The sequence below is a fragment of the Vidua chalybeata genome, chromosome 4 (genome assembly GCF_026979565.1).
Source record: "Vidua chalybeata isolate OUT-0048 chromosome 4, bVidCha1 merged haplotype, whole genome shotgun sequence".
Classification (NCBI taxonomy): Eukaryota; Metazoa; Chordata; class Aves; order Passeriformes; family Viduidae; genus Vidua; species Vidua chalybeata.
Genome location: NC_071533.1, coordinates 50391121 through 50411029, shown reverse-complemented (window position 1 = coordinate 50411029; position 19909 = coordinate 50391121). Strand labels below are relative to the sequence as shown.

The 19909-nt window shown below is 42.2% G+C and overlaps 1 protein-coding gene across 4 annotated transcripts in view; it reads left to right on the top strand.

Annotated features, from left to right (window-relative positions):
- The first annotated feature begins 2901 nt into the window (after positions 1-2901).
- KLF3 (KLF transcription factor 3) overlaps positions 2902-19909 on the top strand; it is a 28325-nt gene continuing 11317 nt past the window's right edge. The window contains exons 1-3 of one of the 4 annotated variants that reach the window (XM_053940218.1): positions 2902-3538; positions 7639-7677; positions 14492-14588. In XM_053940218.1, the coding sequence (XP_053796193.1) occupies positions 14532-14588 (57 nt within the window). In that variant the 5' untranslated portion in view covers positions 2902-3538; positions 7639-7677; positions 14492-14531. Of the gene's footprint in view, positions 3539-4071; positions 4294-7638; positions 7678-14488; positions 14589-19909 lie in introns of those variants that run through there. The other 3 variants (XM_053940219.1, XM_053940220.1, XM_053940222.1) reach the window with 3 other exon arrangements.

Genomic DNA, 19909 nt, shown 5'->3' with positions numbered 1-19909 from the left:
AATATGTATCTGTAGACTAAGAAAAAAGCCCACTGGTTGCAGTGGACATTTTTCCTGCATGAATACCACTCACTGACTATATATAAAGTACATTTTGTAACACAGAACAATTTGGAAGAAATGCCAGCTTAACAATCATACTGCTTGGATCCAGCAAACTACTTCCAATTCACCTCATAGCATAAAGTTGAATTAAGAACGGGAAAAGTGCACAGAATTCTTAAGTATTTATTTTATTTTTAACTGATTTTTGGGAAGCTGAATTTGTCAGAAATGTGACAGAACAGTCACGTTTATCACAGTGGCAATTTGGCTGAATGTAGCTGAATTTGTTCATTTCAACAAATGGCTGGATTTGGTCTTTTAACAGACATCTGAACATATTATACCCATTCATTTAACATTTTAATACTGATTTGTTCACACCAGAGATCCATACCTTCCCTTCAACACACTCAAGGTAACACCTCCTGTCTGCTTATATCAGAAACTTGTAATATGTTGCCAACGCTCTTCCTAATGCTTGGGATTATGGATCCTCAAGGCCCCTTCATGTTAAATGCTCCATCTTGTTGCAAGGGCTCATGGCAGGTGCTACAAACCAAAGGACACCCAAGCAGCAGTCTTTCTTTTTTTTCAATACCAAGGACTTGCATACCACTTCTCTTCCTTCTGTTTGAAGATAGAAGTCATTCTGTGGGGATGATGGGTAGAGCAGAGATGGAAGAGGTGCTGTGCTGGAAGATGTTAAGGGCTGCCATCGACGAGTCCTTTGATCTAGAAACACTTCCAGACATGGTTAAAACTGCTGGGTCTGCTAACCAGATGGCAAGGACTCTCCCTGCTCCCAGCTTCTCCCTTCTGGTTTTTCAATTCCCACTGAAATCAGTAAGATTCTGCTCCCTTCAGAATTTGGACTTGCCAAAAACACTGGAAGGCAACAAAATGCTGACAGGTATACAGTCTTGACAGTGCAAAGGCATCATTCTCAATCCTCCCTCTCCTCTGCCACTTCACAAGAAGACAGTAAAATTACACCAGATTAAAACAGGTTCATCTGAGGCCACAGCTAGATAATAGCAAGAAAAGAGAGTGACTTCACCAGGAGCAGCATGCTGGCTACTACTAAATATTTTGGCATTTCTCACGATTTGACATTAGAACAGCTCTGCCTCTGACCTAAGAGTTTCAGTTAGCTGTTTAACCTCTGCTAGTTCCCAGAATAAAGGAATGCAAACTGGGACATACCTACTTTATCTTGAGCATGTTCATGCAAGAAAACTACAGCAGCTCCTTTTCACAGCCCTAATGAAATATTTTGTGCCCGTGTGTGTAACACAGCATTCTGTTTATTTTATAGGCTTATAATAAAAAAATGACACTTTATGAGCTACATGATAGTATTTCAACAATACCTTGTTGTGACATGATATGGTGTAATTACTTAGCAGGAGATACTACAATTTATTGTTATGTTACTGAGTCATACCCTTCAGGGTTTCAGATTGGTGTCTTAATTTGCTTTTTTAAAGCCATACAGACTAGCAAGATAAGTAAAGGGATTTATTAAAACAACCTAGGAATAAAGACATCGTCTGAACATGCGTGCATGGCCATGTGTTTGAAAATACTTTTCCCATCCTTTCCCCTTCCTTCTTTGCTTTGTTTTTACAGCATTATCGATTGGGTCAATAAGAATCAAAGTGAAGAGAAATTTCAACCTAAACATACAAACAGGTATGTTACACTAGGGACCCATTCAGACAGTTATATACATAGACTGGTCCTGCGGAGCCAGAAATACTCAGCCCCTTCCACTGACTTTACCCACGAAACAAAGCATGTAAATGAAGATCTGCCGGGTAACCTGTCTATCCACAAGTATAACTGGCTTTCCATCCGTCCACGCCATTAGCACTGGACAGGGTTTTGCCAAGCACAGCATTTGCCTCTCTCTTGGTCTCATGGTTAGGTACCATACATCAGTAAGGAGAGAACATTATTTCATATGGCACACTATAACCATTATAAGCATACTATATTCCAGTGAATAAGTGGCAGCACTTTTCCTTAACCAGTGGAATCGATACAGTCAGCCAATATAAATTTTTTTTTTAAAGTACTGCTCCCAGCGAAGTCCCTCGGTCTTCTGTGGCTGTAAGTGCCTCGCATTTTACAGAGGGTGTGTGCAGTGCACTCCGCTGAAAAGTGTTTCGAGCAGCAAGCGCAGTCCTGGGGCAGAGCCAGCGCCCCGCCGTACCCCGCATCCCTGTGCCGGGAGCGGCCCCGCAGCGCGGCCCCCCGGGCAGCGCGGCCCCACGCCGCTGCGAGCGGAGCCCGGAGGAGGGGCGGGCTGGGTCACGCACACACACCTGCCCCGGGCCGGTGCCAGACGCAAGGCTGGGCAGGCTGGGGCGGCACGGGTTGGGGAGGGAGGGGAGGAGGGAGGGGATCGCCGCCTCTGGCGACGGGGGTCGAGTAGAGGTAAGCTGGCAGCGCCTCTCCCCGCCAGATCCTTTTCGCTCCGGCCGGAGCGCACCCGAGGCACGACGGGCTAAGCGCAGCCATAAAAACCTCCCCGGCACGGGCCTCAGCAGCCGGCGGTCCCGCCGGGCCAGGGGCCAAGCTGGGGCGGAGCCGGGCCGACACCTCTGCCCCACGCCCGCCGCGCTCCAGCCCTCGCCTCGCCCCGCCCGGCCCCGCCACCTCTCCCGGCGCGACGGGGCGCGGCGCGGGCAGCCCGCGGCGGCAGGGCAGGGGAGCCGCCGCCCGGCTCCGCGCCGCCCCGCGCCCTTTCCCAGCCCCCGCCGGCGAAGCCAGCTCGGCGGCAGCGGCCCAGCGTGAGCACCTCCCTTCCTTCCCCCCGGGCGCTGGGTGTTGCTGTTGTTTTGCTGCCGCCGCAGGTCGGCCGGGGTGGACGCGGAGTGAGGGAAGCAGGGAGGGGTGCGCCCTGCCGCAGGGCCGCTGCCAGGTGCACGCCTCTGCCTGACACACGGGCGGGGAGGAGGAGCTGGACGGGCAGGTTTGTCGGTGGGGCGGCCCCGCTCCCCTCCCCTCTCCTCCCTGGGCTGCTGGGGATAATTAGTGTCTGTGCGAGGCTGTCTGCCCCCGGGAGGCAGGGCGGGCGCGCAGTCAGTGCGTGCCCGGCTGTTTGTGAGCGGTGACTCGCCCCGGCCCCTCGGCGGAGCCTCCACCCCGCGGGCGGGGACCCGCCCGGCCGCGCTCCCTGCCGTGACCCTCCCACCGCCACTCACCCCGCCGGCCCGGGGAGCCTGGCAGGGCGAGCGGCGCCGGCGTCATGTGACAGTGCGGCCCGGTGCCAGGAGCCCGGGGGGAAGGCGAGCGGGCGGAGGGCGGGAGCGGGCAGCTCCTCCTCGCACACAGACCCGGAGACACCGCCGAGGCGCCTTAGCCGCGGGGACGCGGGATACGCCGGCCTCGCGCCTCGGTCCCACCGGAGCGCTCCCGCTACCTACCGCGACCCCCGGCGCTGCGGGAGCCGACGGAATCGCAGCGCTGTCCGCACCGCCTGCCGAGCGTAAGTGTGAGGGCGGGGGTAATGCGGGGGCCGGGCTGTGCCGACTGCGGGATGGATGTGCCGGAGGAGGAAAGTTTCCCGGCGCTGCGAGCAGCGCGGAGCCCGAGGCGGCAAGGTGATGCCGCGGGAGCCGCAGCCACGCCGGGGGTGGCGGGAACTGGGTCTCCGTCAGGCCGCACTTGAGGGAAAGGGGGCGCCGGACTCGCCTCGGGGGTTCCCTCCTCGGCGCCTGGGAATCTCGCTGTGCGGCCGGCGGGAGCCGGGGGCGGAGGGCCGCCGCTGTCCGCCGCGCCCGCCGGGCGGGCAGCGCACCTGTGTGGCCGGCGGGGCCGCTCGGGGGGCGCCTTCCCCGGCGCCCTCCCCTGCCTGTCCCCGGCGGGAGGGCCCGCGGGCCGCCCGCCCCTCGGGGCCGCTCTCCCGCCCGGCGCGGCCGCAGCCCCTGGCCTCTCGCCGGGGTGGGACAGGCGCGTCTTCTGGTAGAGACTGAAGTGCCACCGGATCCCGGGCGAGATACAGTGCCCGGCCAAACCGAGGTGGAAAGTATAGCGGGCTCGCTCGGTTCCGCGGGCGACGGGCTAGATGCCAGGGCAGGAGCTCGCGTCCGGGCCGTGTTCCTCCGTAGCGCGGAGCGGATCGGCAAGCGCCATGTCCCCCGATTAACTCTTGGTGAAGTCGAGGATGGAATCGGCTCCCGAAAGCCTGCCCCTCGTATTGTCACGTCACCTTAGCACCGCTTGGCCGCCATGCAGGCGAAGGTAAAACGTGGGACAGCAAAGAAGCGAAGTGTGCAGTTAGAAATAACCTTTCCTTTGCTAGATGTCTTTTTTGTTTGTTTGTTTTTTGGTTTTTTTTTTTTTTGTTTTGGTTTTTTTTTTTGTTTGTTTTTTTTTTGGCTTTTGTGGGATTTTTTTGTTCGTTTATTTGTTTTTAACCGAAATGGGAATAGAATTTACTTGCCTTGGACCGCTGTCGGGTGAGTGCCTGGCACAGCTAGGGGAGCCCTGGCAAAGGAAGGCTCAGCAACACGAGCCTGCGGTGGGAGATCACAGCACCTGACTGGAGCTTGGGAGAAAGACCTAGTTCAGAATAGCTTAAGTGGTCATTTAGGAGTTACATGAAAAAATACCTTAAAGCTGTTTTGAGCACTTCCCTTTTGCTTCAGGTACTGTACATGCATGGTCCACAGTTTTATTCAATTCCTCACCTTTGAGAATTCAGGAGGTGTCACTGTTTGTGGAACTGAACTCTGAAGGTTTAGTTGTTGGGAAAAGCTGAATTTGAGTGGCTGGTAGCAGACCTCTGAAGACTTGACTTCATTTAAACTAATATTCATAAGTATACGTTACCTGTATTGAAAAGAAAGACTTACATGGCTGCTGACTGGTGACTTTTCTATCAAATACTTTAAAGATACCAGCGTGATAGTCACATGAGCAGCTGGTGCTTGTGTGAGAGGAATTACATCTGGATTTGATAATCCCACCTGACCCAGAAGACACTTATTTCAAATTAGCTTTCACCTTGTATTTTTAAGAATATGTTTTTACTGCCTAGTATCAAAATATAAAATACCCGAAGCTGACTTGAGTAGCCTTTTTTTTCACAAGCAGGCAAATGTTTCTGGGGTTTTTTTTCCCTGCACATGGCTATGGTACAGATCACAAGAGAGACTGGGGGTAAGGGCAAGGGGTGGGGGCAGGAAAGAATGCTAAATGGTCTTTCCCTTCCCTAAGAGTCCAAGCAAAACTTCCTCCAGGTTGCAGAGCTGCAAGGGAGCCCTTAGGTACTGTGAACATTTGACCTAGTCAACACCTGTTTAGCCAAAAGCAAAAGCCTTCAGATAAATAAAGATGTAAGTGTGAGTGAGATAAGTTAAAGACTCAGTGATAATGGAGATGTTATACAATCACCGAATTACCTGTAGTTGCAGTTACTTGGTATGAAGAAGTAAGGAACTGATACTATTGGCATAAAACCTACACCCACACTTTGCTGTGTAGATGCTGTACTAGCTAGTTTTTACCCCATGTTCATTATTAAACTCCAGCCTTGGAACCCCACAGCATTCATTGGTGTTGCTGTGGTACTCATCCACGTAATTTGCTGTAACATTCTCACACTTGATGTCCCACCCATGCTGTCTATGCTGTCTAAAAAACTAATGCAAGGTATCTAAGAGAAGAGAGAGTATTTGAAACCACAGCTTTGAAGGAGAACAAGTGTTGAAGTTATTCTACTGCATGAAATCTAGACAAGTTGTGCTATTCCTCTGCTTCGGCTTACTTCATTTATTCAGCTTTATATGTAGGTGCTTCAAAAATAAAAGTAGTAAATTCATGGGAAATCAGATTCTGAAATAAAGTGCATATGAAAACAGGGAATGCTAAGCTTATGATGGCTTAGAAAAATATTCTTGGGTTCTCTGAATGACGTTGGTCCTCAGCTATGGAGCAGTATTGAGCATGAGTGAGCCACTGTCCAGGAGCAGCCCCAAGCTTTAGAAATCCTTCCTGCAATTCTCATCCCCCAACTCTCTCTGGGAAGAAGGTGCTTCTGCCAGGCTGGGTGCTGCCTCTGATGTCATGAAGCTGGAGCTCTGTTTAGCTACTGGCATAAATACAGTAATAAACCAACTGGTCTAAGGGAAGCTTTCAGCAAATCCTCCTGACCTGTGGTGTCTTAAAATCTCCTGCTCCCTCATGTTAAGGGAGCCTGTTTGTAAATAGGGCAGGTCCCCTGCATAAGGACAGTGTTTTTATTCACACCCAATGAACAAACACCTCCACCCACTGTTGTTGTTTTAAAAGACTCCAGCTGCTCATGAATATAGGGTCAGGGAGGGCCGCCTAAATGTTTCTCTGTGCTTTCTCCCCAGCACAGCCAGCAGAGCTGTTTCCTGTTCTTTGTTTCAAGGCTGGGGTTTGCGTCACACATTCCAAGTGGCATATGTGGTGCTCTTTCCTGTTTCAGGCTGTTTTCTGGCAGTTCGGTAGCCTCGGTCCAGGCCCCTTGTCACTGCCCCTCAACTCCCAATCCCCACCCGATGAGTTATCATGTCTCTACACACTCAGGATTGCTTAAGATGCCTGTGTTATGTCATAACGAGGTTTCCAAGTTAACCTTTAACACGCCCCTTCGACTCCGATGCAGTTATGGGGGTGGACTGGAGTTTTTAGCTCTGTTCGCTGAAAACTTGAACTCAAGTCTCTAGAAAGTTGTGAGCCAGTTTTCTGCTCTCACTTGCTCATCAGCTGATCTGGAATAGCTCCATTAAAGTCACAGAGTTGTACTGATGTATAAAGAGTATATGTGAGAAGAAAGTCCACTTCTGTAGGCTCATAGTTGTGAGAAGGTTTTGACTTCAGCCCTTACTCAGCCTGAATGGCTCACTATAAGTACTTTGTATTTGCAAATCTCCAAAGAAGTAGGTATTTTCCCCCTATACAGGCTAGAAGATTCATTGTCTTCCAGATGTAATACAGAAAATGAGACACTGTTGTCTTAACTTTTATTTGGTATTAATAAGTACTGCTGTCCCCGTACTGCTTAATCGGTACATTTTGTGTTTTTGAAGGCATAAAAGTAATTGTTTTACTCCTGGTTTTATATTTATCTTTCCCCCTTACCCTGTTGCAGGCAGACATAGTGAGAAATTGAGAGGAAATTGAGAAAAACATAAATCTTTCTGTTATTTTGAATCTGACAGAAGAAGAGCTAAAGGATCCAAGCCAAAGCTCACTGAAATAGAGAGAAAAACTTGCATTAACTTCAGTGTGCCCTGGATGAAAATGCAACATGGAGTATTTATTCTTCTCTGTCTCTTATGGGCTGGAATATGCATGGTTACTATACACACAGAAATACTTCCACCCTTTCATTTTACTTTTTTTTTTTTCCTCTAGTGATTTTTAAAGTAGTTTTTTAGTTCCTGCTCTTGCTCTTCTGGATGCTACAAGTTAGCTGTTTGAGATCACTGACAGTATCTTTAGGAAGTATCTGAAGTACACACTTTAAACTTCTTTCAGAGCTTAATTGTATGTAAAAAAAAATTATTGGATTATGTGCACATATTAACAGAACACTGTTTTTTGTCTGTTCAGAAATCCAGATAAAAAGAAGTATTTGGCTACACAGTTTTGGTAAGTTGTTTATTGATTATTTGAATGTGTTGCTCTCATTTGTTTTTATTTTGTTGTTTTTTCTGTTTGTTTTAGAACACCATGGATGAGTTTACTCATTAGAACACAGTTACATATTTTAATTCTTGTACTTTTAATTTGCCCAAGATTTCAAACAGTTAATCTTTTTTTTTTTCCCAATGACAGAGGAAGAGAGATGCATTTAACTGTGTTTAATATTGGAAACTGCTGTATAATAAATGCAGTAAATTTTGTGGTTCACACCTTTTTGTAGCCAGAAGTTCTATAAAATAGGGAACTGAGGTTAAAATTATAATAATTTTTGTAAACCAACTTTTAAATATTAATTAACACCACTAACAGGAGGTCTTTTAGAGTTCCTTTATGCTGTCAGCATTCAATCTTTGTGTTTTCATTCCGAGGCTTGTTGCTTCCAATCCAGAATATGAAGTTTGGCAGAGCTGGTTTTAGGAGAGATTTAACTCTTCCCTGTGAAGCATTCAATTGATGCCAAAGCTTCCTTTGAGGGTTTTCTAGCTGTGGGTGATATCTCCCAGGGGAAAGAAAGTGTAAGTGTTCATCAGCCAAATGGAAAGACAAAGCTCCAACAGGTTTTAAATAGTAAACTAACTCAGAAGGGAAAAAACTTCCAACCAAATGCATGGTCTGTCTATCATGCAGTCCGTGTGTGTTACCAACCAACTAACTTACATGACAGAGTTTCCACTTTTAAAGACTCTGACTTGCTTTGATCACTGTCACATTTGTACCCACTACACTGTCCACCTCTTTTCCCTGGTTGTTTTTTTTTTTTTCCATTTCCATAGGTTCATAGAAGTTCATCAGCATTTGCCCTGTATTCAGATTCTTGTTCAAATCAATCATTTAGAATGTTATTCATAAATGTATACTTTCTTTCTCTTGGATTAGATTTTCTTTCTTCTTTCCCATGCTATAAAAATGTTGAATCTTTTTTTCATGTTTCCTGAAATAGCAGAACCCTTCACAGAAGAGAACAATATTTTCTGTCATTTTTCCCTCACAATTAAAAGGTTTAATATTTCTCCTTTCAAATTACCTTAAAAATTAACCTCTTAAGAAAAACACAACAAGAAAAGCGAAGCTCAGTTTGGAAGGGAAAGATTATCATACCATTCCACATACTTCATTTGTTTTCAAAAGTCTGTTCTTTTATCCTTACTAGACTGTTTCTCCTTCTAAGAAGTAGCTTGAGACAGGAAACCAGACAGCAGTCTGCCCTGATAAGGGAGAATATTGTCTAATGGAAGTGCCTCAAGAGGTTCTCCTCTTAAGTTCAGTGAGTATAGAACTGAAGGTTGAACAGGGTTTACATGGGCTCAATTTTTCCTTGGTAAAGAAGATATTTTCTTAACAAGCACTTCAAGAACATTTTCCCCCAAGATTTTTATATACAAGAAAGCCATTTCCAGACACATGGCTTCAAAGAGCCTGCAACAGTATTATCAGAAATTTAATTGCAATACCGATTAGTCAGCTACATGTCAAAGCAGTTCTAGGTCAAACAAGGTGACATGAACAAAGTTATGATGCAAAGTTGTGCAAAACCACAAGTTTTTCAGCCTGCTTGTCGTCCTGAAAGGAGGAAGATAAAAGATTTCAAGTCTTTACTAAGAAACAAATAAAATTTCAAATACTAAATACCAGAATTCTGTAGAAATGCTCTTTCTCTTAATGCTTATCAATAAAACTTTGAAGAGAAAATTTTTGCCTAGGTACCATTTTCTTTTACAAAATATTCTAACTTTTTCAACAATTATTATTGTTACCCAGTGGAAATCCAGCAAATAAACACAGAAAGCTATTGATCAGTAGAACATTTTCTTGGCATGCTGGTTCTTCCTGATTCTCCTTCTGCTCTGTTCCTCATGGTCTGGCTGCTCTGGTCTCTTCCCACAGCACCACGTCTGGACCTTTGGTGCTTTGGCTGAGTCTGACAGCTGTGCTGAAGTGGAGAGCTTCTTTGCCTGCTGCTATTTTGAGGTCAAGTGCAGTTAAGCACTTGCTTACTTCCCATTAAAGTTAATGGAACTTCAGAAACACTTTTTTGCTGACTCAGGTCTTGATGAGCAACTGGTACAGTAAAGTGCAAGCACGTTACGAGCTCTGGAAAACAGCTTTTTTACCTTCTGCAGGGAATGTTTGTCTCAGAAACTGGTTTCTCTCTGTCAAACTCTTTGGAAGTTCCACTGAAGACAACTTTTCACCTGGGTTCAAAAAACCTCCCTTCCCTTTCGGGTTTCATCAGTGGAGAATCCTCTGATACTATTGTTTCTCATGTATCAGAGGAAGTTTGACTTGAGGTTCAAAGCAGTCATAGGTTCAGAGCAACAGGTCTGAGTCCCGAAGTGCTTGGACTGAAGAGCTTTTGCAACATGATAATGTTTGCTGCTGGATTCAAACAGTGCTGCAAGAGCTGCACTTCCTTGCAGAGGGCACTTGTGCAGTGCGAATTTAGCAGATACCAGTGTACATTATTCTGTAATTATACTGACAATAACAGTCGTACCTTGAAGCTTCTAGACAAGAGACTTGCTGTACATTGGGCAGCATTCCTTTGCTTCCCCTGGGCACAAAGATTGAGGAAATAAACCCTGTATGTATTCTCAGGCAGAGTGAAGAGGGGCAGAATGTATGGTCACCACCCCCCTGTCTGCAGCAAAAGTCAGTCACTGACTGCTCTTCCAGGTATTTAATGAGGACAGGCTTTATATTAGAATAAAGCTTTGTTGTTGGATGTGCACAGTTAAAACTGGCCCTCCACCCCACCCTTTCCTTTCATAACAGGTTTGCAGAGTTGGTGGACCTTGAAGATAGATGTGCAGGGCTGCTGGGAGTAGCTGCACTGCGGTTGCCCTTTTCCAGCTGCTGTGCAGTGCAGATGTGTAGTCTGAGTGCATTCTTTAAGCACTTCGTACATTTCATCCAGGGTAAATAATCCATACAAGCCTTTATTGTCAGAATACACGTTTAAGTACCTTTCAGCTTTCATTTAATTATGTCTCTGAAACAATAAACTATACACCTGTCAGGAAGCTAATACTGACAAGTGTTCAATCCTGACAAGGTGATGAGCTCTGATGATAATGAACTTCCCTTCTGGAATGGATACCTTGCTGTATATTGGATCATAAGGGCAGAGTTTCTGTTGTGAAGACAACAGCTGGCTTTCTGTCTTCACTGGACTTCAGATAGGGGAATACTGAGGGACTTTGCCTGGACCTTACCTTGCACCTGTCCTTATTTGCATACAAAACCCAGTTGCTTCATTTGTCTTTCTGAAGTACAGGGTGTGAGCAAAATCTTATCAAAAGCCGGGTCCTGTTTGGACAAGTTGGACTGACTTGGCAGAGATCCACAGGGTGGAGTGAATGGGAGGAGGCAAGAAAGTAAAACTGGGTGGCTTGTTAGCAGAAAAAAAAGAGGGAGAGCAAAAAAAAAAGAGAGGGTGGAATGTTTGCTTACCGGATTGCAGTTAATTATTTAGTTTCAGATTACATTCATATTAAATTCTTTTACCTCACATGAGAAAACTCTTTAATGCAAAATAGTTTACCTAATAAAGTCAAACAGAAAAGTTCCTATTTTTTAATACATTTAAGATGAATATACTGTTGTCACCTCACCAGTTTTTTCAGAGCACCTCAGGAATGAGAGATGGTATTTCGATTTTCCAGAAATTATTTGTATATACTAAACAAGTTGCGGGCTTTCAAACAAGTAGATTCTGAAACCACTCTGTAAAGTAGAACCCAACTGTTTTTGCATTCCTCTGTAATAGAAACAGATAAGACTGTTTACCTTCCCTATTGCCCCCTTCTCAAATGTTTAGGAGAGAAAGACTGAGAAGTTTTGAGTTAATAGGCATTATTTTACAAATATACTGGGGAAAACTACCTACTTCTTAGTAGAAGTACCATGCTTTATTTGTGTGAGTGTACATGCACATATTTGCTCATGAGTGTGGTCCAAGCTATCAATTTGGAGCATTATTTTTAAATACAAAGAGGAGTCTTTTGTCTTATTTACAGCCTTAGAAATACATCATTTTGAGCTAAATTTTAAATGCCAGATCCAAAGCTGACTTATATTGACTCTGTAGCAGTCCTACAGGACCAAGTGTTGCATCTTAATTAATTTTCTGTTCTTGAAAATTGGTTTCCAGTCTCCATAAAATGGGGAAAAGAAACCTGCTCAAGAGTAACATGATAAAGAAGTGCTTGATTCCTATACTCCGATGCAGCATAGTAAACTTACATAAAAGTAAAGTTTTCTTCTGCTGTTCTTAGATGACTGCACTTGGGAAAGATTGAGAATTACTTTTCACTTTTGTTCAATGTAGTACACTTCCTGTTGTCTATGTCAGTTTAATTCCTGCACAGTGATTTAGAGCTGTCTCAGGAAACACTGAAATGGGTAGCATGACATCTGAAATCTGTATCAAGTGTCTTTTCACACACTTTTTGGAGCTAAAGGTTAAAAGGAGTAATTCTTAAACTGAAGAAAATACGGTTTTAGAATTGCAAAAATAACACAAAGGATGAGCATCATTGCATTTACTTAGAACAATCTTTCTTTTCTCCTTTTCTTTTCTTTTCTTTTCTTTTCTTTTCTTTTCTTTTCTTTTCTTTTCTTTTCTTTTCTTTTCTTTTCTTTTCTTTTCTTTTCTTTTCTTTTCTTTTCTTTTCTTTTCTTTTTCTTCTTTCTTTTTTCCTTTCTTTTTCTTTCTTTTCTTTTTCTCTCTCTCTTTCTTTCTTTCTTTTTCTTTCTCTCCTCCTTTCTCTCTGTCTTTCCCTCCCTCCCTTCCTCCCTTCCCTTCCTTTCTGTTTCTCTTCTTTCTTTCCTTTCTTTTCTCCTTTCTTCCTTCACTGAAGTACAAATTGGTGCGTTACTTTATCTATGCACATACAAGCTAAAAATCAAAAGTTTCTGGAAACCTGAAAGGAATTAGTTCCAAATCCCTTTATAGGAGCTCTGAGTGGCTACATTTTACTGTAAAGTTTTTTCATGTCTAAAAGTACAACTTCTCTGTTTTCACAATGCAGATGAATGTGTGAGAATATGAGTGATGCATATCCACGTAGTGGAAAAGTCAGTATTGGGAAGTCAGTATTCTGAAATGTTAGTTCTGGCTATGTGATATGTTGAAACCTGAAAAAGATAACTAGGTAACAGTTATCTAAATTATAACCATTCAAAGAAAAGAGTATAATTAATAACCTTCTCATAAACGTGCTTAAGGTATTTACAGAATTACCACAAATTTCAGCAAATAGTGCCATCTTACATGACTGCCCCCAGACTAAAACTACATATTAAGTTTAAACTGGAAATTGCATTTAGCTGCATTATTTGTTTCACTTTAGTTTTGCAATTAGTTTTTGTCAGGCCTTCAACTTTTATAATGTGAATTATGAAGATGCTATAATTTACTCTGCTACTTGTTTGTTTCCATTATTCAAAGTGCACACTGTTGTGATATATTTCCAAAAATCTTTAAACTTTATTTATGTTCCTGAATAACTCATGGTAGACTTGTAACAACTCATGCTATCTCTCTTAACAAATTTTGATCTTTAAACACATGTTAACTGCAAAGTTGTTCATTAGGGTAGGCTTACTAGAATTGTTTTAATTTGAGCAGATACATCTTTAAATGTTCATTTACATTTCTGGGATAATTTCCCAGCCACGGCTACAAATCTTTTGGTGAGCCTTCAGCCTGTCCTGCGGGGTGAATTGCCTATGCTGGAGTCTGGCTATATTCGCTTCTTTCCAGTGCCATCTACTGGCCAAATGGAATTTGTGTCATTTACTTTTGTCCTCGCATCTTAAAAGTGGCCGTACCGCCTCCAGGCAGGGCTGTGAATTCTACGGTGTACGGTCAGAACTTGCTCCTTGGACATCAGTCATATAATGTATAACCTCGAGTGATTTATAAACAGCTTGGCAACATCTAAACCCCTTAGCTTCTTCTTAAGCTTATGGCTTTACCCAGAAGAGGTATCTCCTTTCCTTCCCAGTATCTTTCCAAGATAACCATGGCAAATGTGTAGTATGACAGCTATGACATGCTTTATGCTAAATACTTTTATTTCAGACATTTAGAGATTGGACAAGTAAGGTTGAACACTGTAGCAAAAAAAACCTGAAGCTGCACAGAATGCAGGCAGATTGTTTTGACGTGCTTTTATTTTGCACAGTTAGCACAAATAGTTGCTGAATTGTCAGTAAATCTATTATCTTGTAATAACTGATGCATTTTTTCTGTTAAGTCATTGCAGCATGTTGAATGTAGCCCAAGTTAGTCTTGAATTTTAATCTTTTTTTTTGCATTGATATCAGTTTCACTGTATGTGATCTATTGAGTGTTTCTATTAGGACTCTTAGGAAAGAGAGATCCTTTCCAGAATCAGTTCACTTGCATAAACAAGGTTATTCTGAGGTTGTAATGCTGATGAGAAATGCGTGGTCTAAACTGTGATGTGTTAAAACACTTGACAGCTAATGAAAGTGAAAATTCTGTGGTCTTGGTGTGCTGACATGAACAACAAAAATTCAATTTGATTTTCATTAAAATGAGCAGATGTCTCTATGTTTCAATAGCAATTTGGAAAGAAAAATCTTGCAATAAATTCTGTCAAAGATTTAAATATCTGTGTTAGAGATGGATAAATATTCACATTAATCTGACAAAATAGTGAATTCTTTACAATTCACAAACTTGATTCGGGTATTTCCCGTGGCTTTCTAACACCTTGTCTTTCCCCAGCAGGACAGAACCTCAGAGGCATCAGAAGAGGTGAATAAAAAAGATGCTAATGTTTGACCCAGTCCCTATCAAGCAAGAAGCCATGGAGCCTGTTTCAGTGGTAAGACTTTTCAAATATATTGCCCCTAAAGATGACTTTTTAATTTTTCCACCTTTAAATTCATAATGAGATGTAATTAAGCTTTGGACTAGCTTAGGAAAACATGTGAAGCTATATTTTGCTCTTGGTGCAATCACATTCACTTTCTAGGAAAACTTTCTGTATTTAATTAATTTATTAATGCCTTAAATGACCTGACCAGTTGCCTGTCAGAGGGGAGAGCATCCATGTGTTCCTCAGCCACTGCACTGTAAATATACTCTCTGTAGCTCCTGCTGCTGAAGGAGGTGGGTTGAAATTAAGTTGCCACGCTTCATGATGAAGTGGCAATTGCCTGTGGTTTCAGTGTTACACCCTTGAACTAAGTGAACAGCTTCTTGCTGTGCCTTTTTTTTTTTTTGTTTTTCTCTTGGTTGTGGTAACAGGTGCCTGTGGTAACAGGTAACGTGGCTAGCTCTGCTCTAAACAGCAGAAAATTAATCCTGCAAAAACCCAAACCAGCAATGGCTTTTTGCTGGGTAAACTGCTTGCACTGCTTTACCAAGTGAACAAATGAGATCTAGGGCAGTGGGGAAAAAAGGGGAAGAGGAGACACTTCTTTAAAATTGGGTTCATTTTCCATGGACTCAGAGAATAGGATCATCTCAGAGAAGAGTCTGACAAGCAAGAGCAGCAGGACATATAGGTGGGAGCAGTACAGTGAGAATTGTGATGATACAGGCTGCTGCTGAAACGAAAGGTTTTGACTTTGCTACCTCCATACCAGTTCTGTGTCTCCTTTGTGTGACTGAAGAATTGTGTGGTCCTAGAATAATTTGAAACCTTTGGATCAGCTCACTGAATGGTCGTAATAGCTAACACACCAAAAATACTCATTTTTTTGTCAGATCAGGAAGCTGATCTGACTCATTCTGTGCAGCTGCTCAATATTAGAGCAAGGGGAGGGAGGATGAGAGAACAGGACCTCCCCTTTCAGATTTTAGCCTGAAATAACATATTAAGTGTAACATGAAACCACACCCCCAGAAAGGCTGATCCATTAAAAGGGTGAAGTCAGTGTACATAATTCAGAGTGCATTAAATTTGTGCTCTGAATGGCATCTTTCAATGAAAAGTTTGTTTCCTGTTTTATTTAAAATAAAGAATAATTTTCATAAATTTAAATGCAACTGTAAGCAGTCTGATTTCTTCCGTGCTACTAACAGCACTTCTGGGAGTTAAGTTTATATGGATTTTAAAATTACAGTTTGACTTGGGGGGTTTATTTGCTGGAGAGTAATGATAGAAAAATAACTGTCTCTGAAAGTGTGAGCATGACAAGTTCCAATATTTGGGTCAAGAAAGAATTTTAGTGTTGGCCAGCCTGTCTGTCACTTTAGTCACAGTTACTGTGTAGCTACATCAAGATTAGTGTTGATTATATACTATAATCTAAGATTATCTAATGGTGTCCATTGAAATCAGAAAAGAGGCCAGTTTTACAAAAGAAGTGTCATTGCTGTCTTTTGTGCCTTTTGTGCACATCTGCCTTCATCTCCCAGAGAAGGTTCTGCAATGGTCTGGGGCTCTGCACAAGACACCCAAGTGCCCCAAACAGTTACGTGCTTCTGCCAGATGGGCAAGGTCAGTCCCTCAAAAGGCTCACCAGGAGAGGAGCGAGCAGTCCTTCCCAGACCCAGATGGAGGAAAAACTGTAGTGGAAAGAACAAGGGAGTATTTCTGAGCCAAGTGCACTTCAAGACTGGAGTTCCAAATATTGGTTATTCTATACCATATCCTTCTCCTAGTGATGTGGTGCCTTCCATGCATTGGACCTTTGGAGTCTTCTCAAAAGTCAGTGTAATCACTCTGACCAGCTATTAGAGACTACTCAGAGCATTTTACCACCTGTGTATGTTTTCTTTTGCCATTGCATGAGGGGAAAAAAAAGCAGAAAAGAAAAGGTAGAAAGTCCAGAGGAAAGTATGATTTCTGTGAGTGAAGTTTCCATCACTGGACACCACTTTGTTTTCCCTCAGGCTGAGTACCATATGTGTTTCAGCTTTTGTACAGACATAGGCTGCTTAGCCCCAATCCCTTGAGCTCCCCAGCTCTTCTTTGTCTTGTGGCTTCCTTGGAGCCCTGGTGCCACAACAGAAACTGCTCTGGAGACACCTCTAAAGGGAGGTATTGTGATATGGAGAGAACATAGGAAAGGATAGCAGCCACTGAGTGAGTTAGTTTTCTTGACCACCTTTTGAGGAGGTGGAATGAGAGAGAAACTATCAGTGTGATGTTGAGAGGTGCTAAACAGAGCAGACTGGGCTAACATAACCTGAAAGTCTACAATCAGGATTATTTGTATTGCATCTTTCATTCTGATAGAATCATTAGAGGCCAAATTGAATCAAGCCCCTTAGGAGTAACTCACTCATCTCTCTGAATGTAGGTGTACTCTCTACACTGTAGGTGTAAAGTCTGTGTGTCTCTAAAACATCACAGTAGTTGGAGGGGAAGGAGGAAATTAGTAATGGTTTTGACACCACTGTATTTCAGGGTGTGTGACTGAAAGGAGTAACTATACTTCTCAGGTGACTGAAGCTTGCACCCACACTATTTCATCACTCTACCAACAGCTCATACCATTTATTGAAATGAATTATTGAACGTATATTATGATCGTTTTTAATGAACTACTGACAAAGTCATCCGAGTCCTACTCACAGGGCTACCTATTTGCTGCGAGGACTTTTTAAAGGACTTTTTAAACATTTGGACCAGTTACCATTTGGTGAAACAAGTTGCTTTTTTTTTTTTTTTGAATTGGAATAAACAGTTTTTCTCTGTGTAGCAGAGTAGTAGAGAGAAGACTTGGTCAGGTGCTAAGAAGTACAACAGTGATTATGTGAGTCATGATGATTTATTGATAATACAGTATCTAAATATTGCCAATGCAGTATAACATACTGAGGTCTAAAGGGTTATAATATATATGTTAAAGCAGATTCAGCTAGAAATGTTTATAGTCTTTGTCCTTGCAGAATGCACAAGTACAAAGGAATAAAGCACCTGTGGAACTGCTTCAGAGTTTTATCTTTGTATGTGACTGAATCTTGTCATTTTTACTCACCCATCCAAAAGTGAGTGTTCCAGTCTTCACTGTGGGCGTATTCTGCTGGCCTCCCTACTGGGGAGGAGGAATCTACCTGGAAGCTGCCCACAGTCTCAGGAGACCAGTTTTCCCAGTCTCCAGCAGCATTTCTACCCTTTTGCAGGCTGTGCACCAAAATAAATCACGATCAGCATTGCTCCCCCATCAAAGAATGCAGAAGCTATGTGAGCATCCAGACAGTTATTCCTCGAATTCCCACCGGGTGTTCTCAGGATAAGGTTACACCTAGGGATGCTTGTTCTTTAATAGACTTCATTGGCCAAAAGCATTCCTGGAGATTTAAACTTCACAGGCTTTTTCCTTTTTAGCATCCTTGCAATGGAAGAAAAGTTCATAGGCAATGACATTGTGATCATCCCTGACAAACCTGCAGCACTGTAAATCACTGATGCTTAGTCTTGGAATGTTTACAGTAAAGTTCATTAAAGCTGGGTGAACTCCGTACTGTAAACCAATAACAGGAGCTTTAACAGAAGTATTTAATGTTCCTTACCTGTTAAAATTTTGATTTTTTTGCTATGCCCATAATTTGATCTGATCTAATAGATACCAAATGCTGTGAAATATTAAATTATATCAATATTTAGTGGTCTCCATCACTTAGAACGCTAATAATTTCATTGCTTGGCTCAGCAGTGCTGGCAAGTCTACAGACAGCACTTCTTGCAATAATGGCATTTAATAAAATTCTGATGAACCAATTACCATCAAAGATTAATGTTTCTATAGATGGAATTTGTAAGAATAATCATAAAGAGAATATATAACTTGCAGAGATTTTAATGTAATATTTACTGTCTGAAGATTAATCACCATTTTGTGTGCTGCTTTATTTGAATGTTTTATGGACTGAGGGACTCAGCTTTGTTGTTCTATCACTGTGCCATGAATGCAGGAGGAAAATTTAATATTTTCTAAACTCAGTGTTTCAAACAGTAACTGAAAAGAAAAAAATTACATTTGTGTCATTTTGCAAAAATACCCCCATTAACATTGACATTTAAAATGAACCAAGGGTTCCCTCACAGGGAAGACAGAGGTAGGAAACCAGGAAGACATATTGACAGCAGTGTTCACACCAGGAAAAAAAATAATTGAAATATTATGGAAATAATTTTATAAAAATTCAGTAGTTTTATGCTTCTGATGTTTCACTTTATACCATTTTGAACATACTTAATCCCACTCATCAAAATACTTTTGATGCCAAGGAAGTAATTAATTTTTTAATATTAGTTTACTTACCTAAATTCCAATGATAGCATTTTATTTCAAAAAGTTAACAACACAAATAAAAATTTATGTGCATTGCATTTTCTGTGTCTCACTGCTGTGTTAGAGCAGCACATCAATTTCCATTGTGAGTTAGCTGTTTGTAAACAACCTCAGTTTTTAACAGTTTTTAAACACAGTATTGGTCTGGATATTTGTTTAATAATACTGCACTCTACAGTTAATACTTCTTGGTTTACAAAAATCACTAGAGATGTGTGTGTTACTTATATAATACATATGTATATATATATATATAAATTACTAAATTGTAGAGATCGTCACACAGGTCAAGATTAGCTTTGGGGTTTATATTGTAATGGGAACTGCTAGCTACCACTATCAGGAATATTCTTCCAATACACCAAATGTTTATCCTTGTACTCATTTTCCAAAATTAGACTGGCTAAGTAGCTGCTTTATATCTCAAAAAAATAATTCAGAAAGGTTTAGATTTTACCTTTGCATTCTTGAGTTACTCACCCATTACTTACATAGTTCAGCTGAGTATTTTGTATTGATTGTAGGGTTCAGATTCATAATTTCTTTTTTTAGTGATGATTGTTTTTCAATTACTTTAGTAGTTGATTGGGACCCATTACTAGCAATTCTAAGCCCAACTGAGCTTCCCCCTTGCCAGAATTGATGCTCCTCAGTACATCGTTATATGCTTGGCATAGCAGATGTATCTCCCAGGTCAGTTAAGAAATGTACAGGCATGTACATATGACAGGCAATTTTAAAGGGAGAAAAGTAGTTCAATAAGCCTTGAAGATTTGTTTTCATAATCTGTCTTACATTGCTTCTGAAACAGTGAATCAGAATTTGATTAACTTCCTGTGTGGGGAATCTGAGGCTTTATTTAATTCTGTTTTATTTAGAAACTACATTAAAGTGC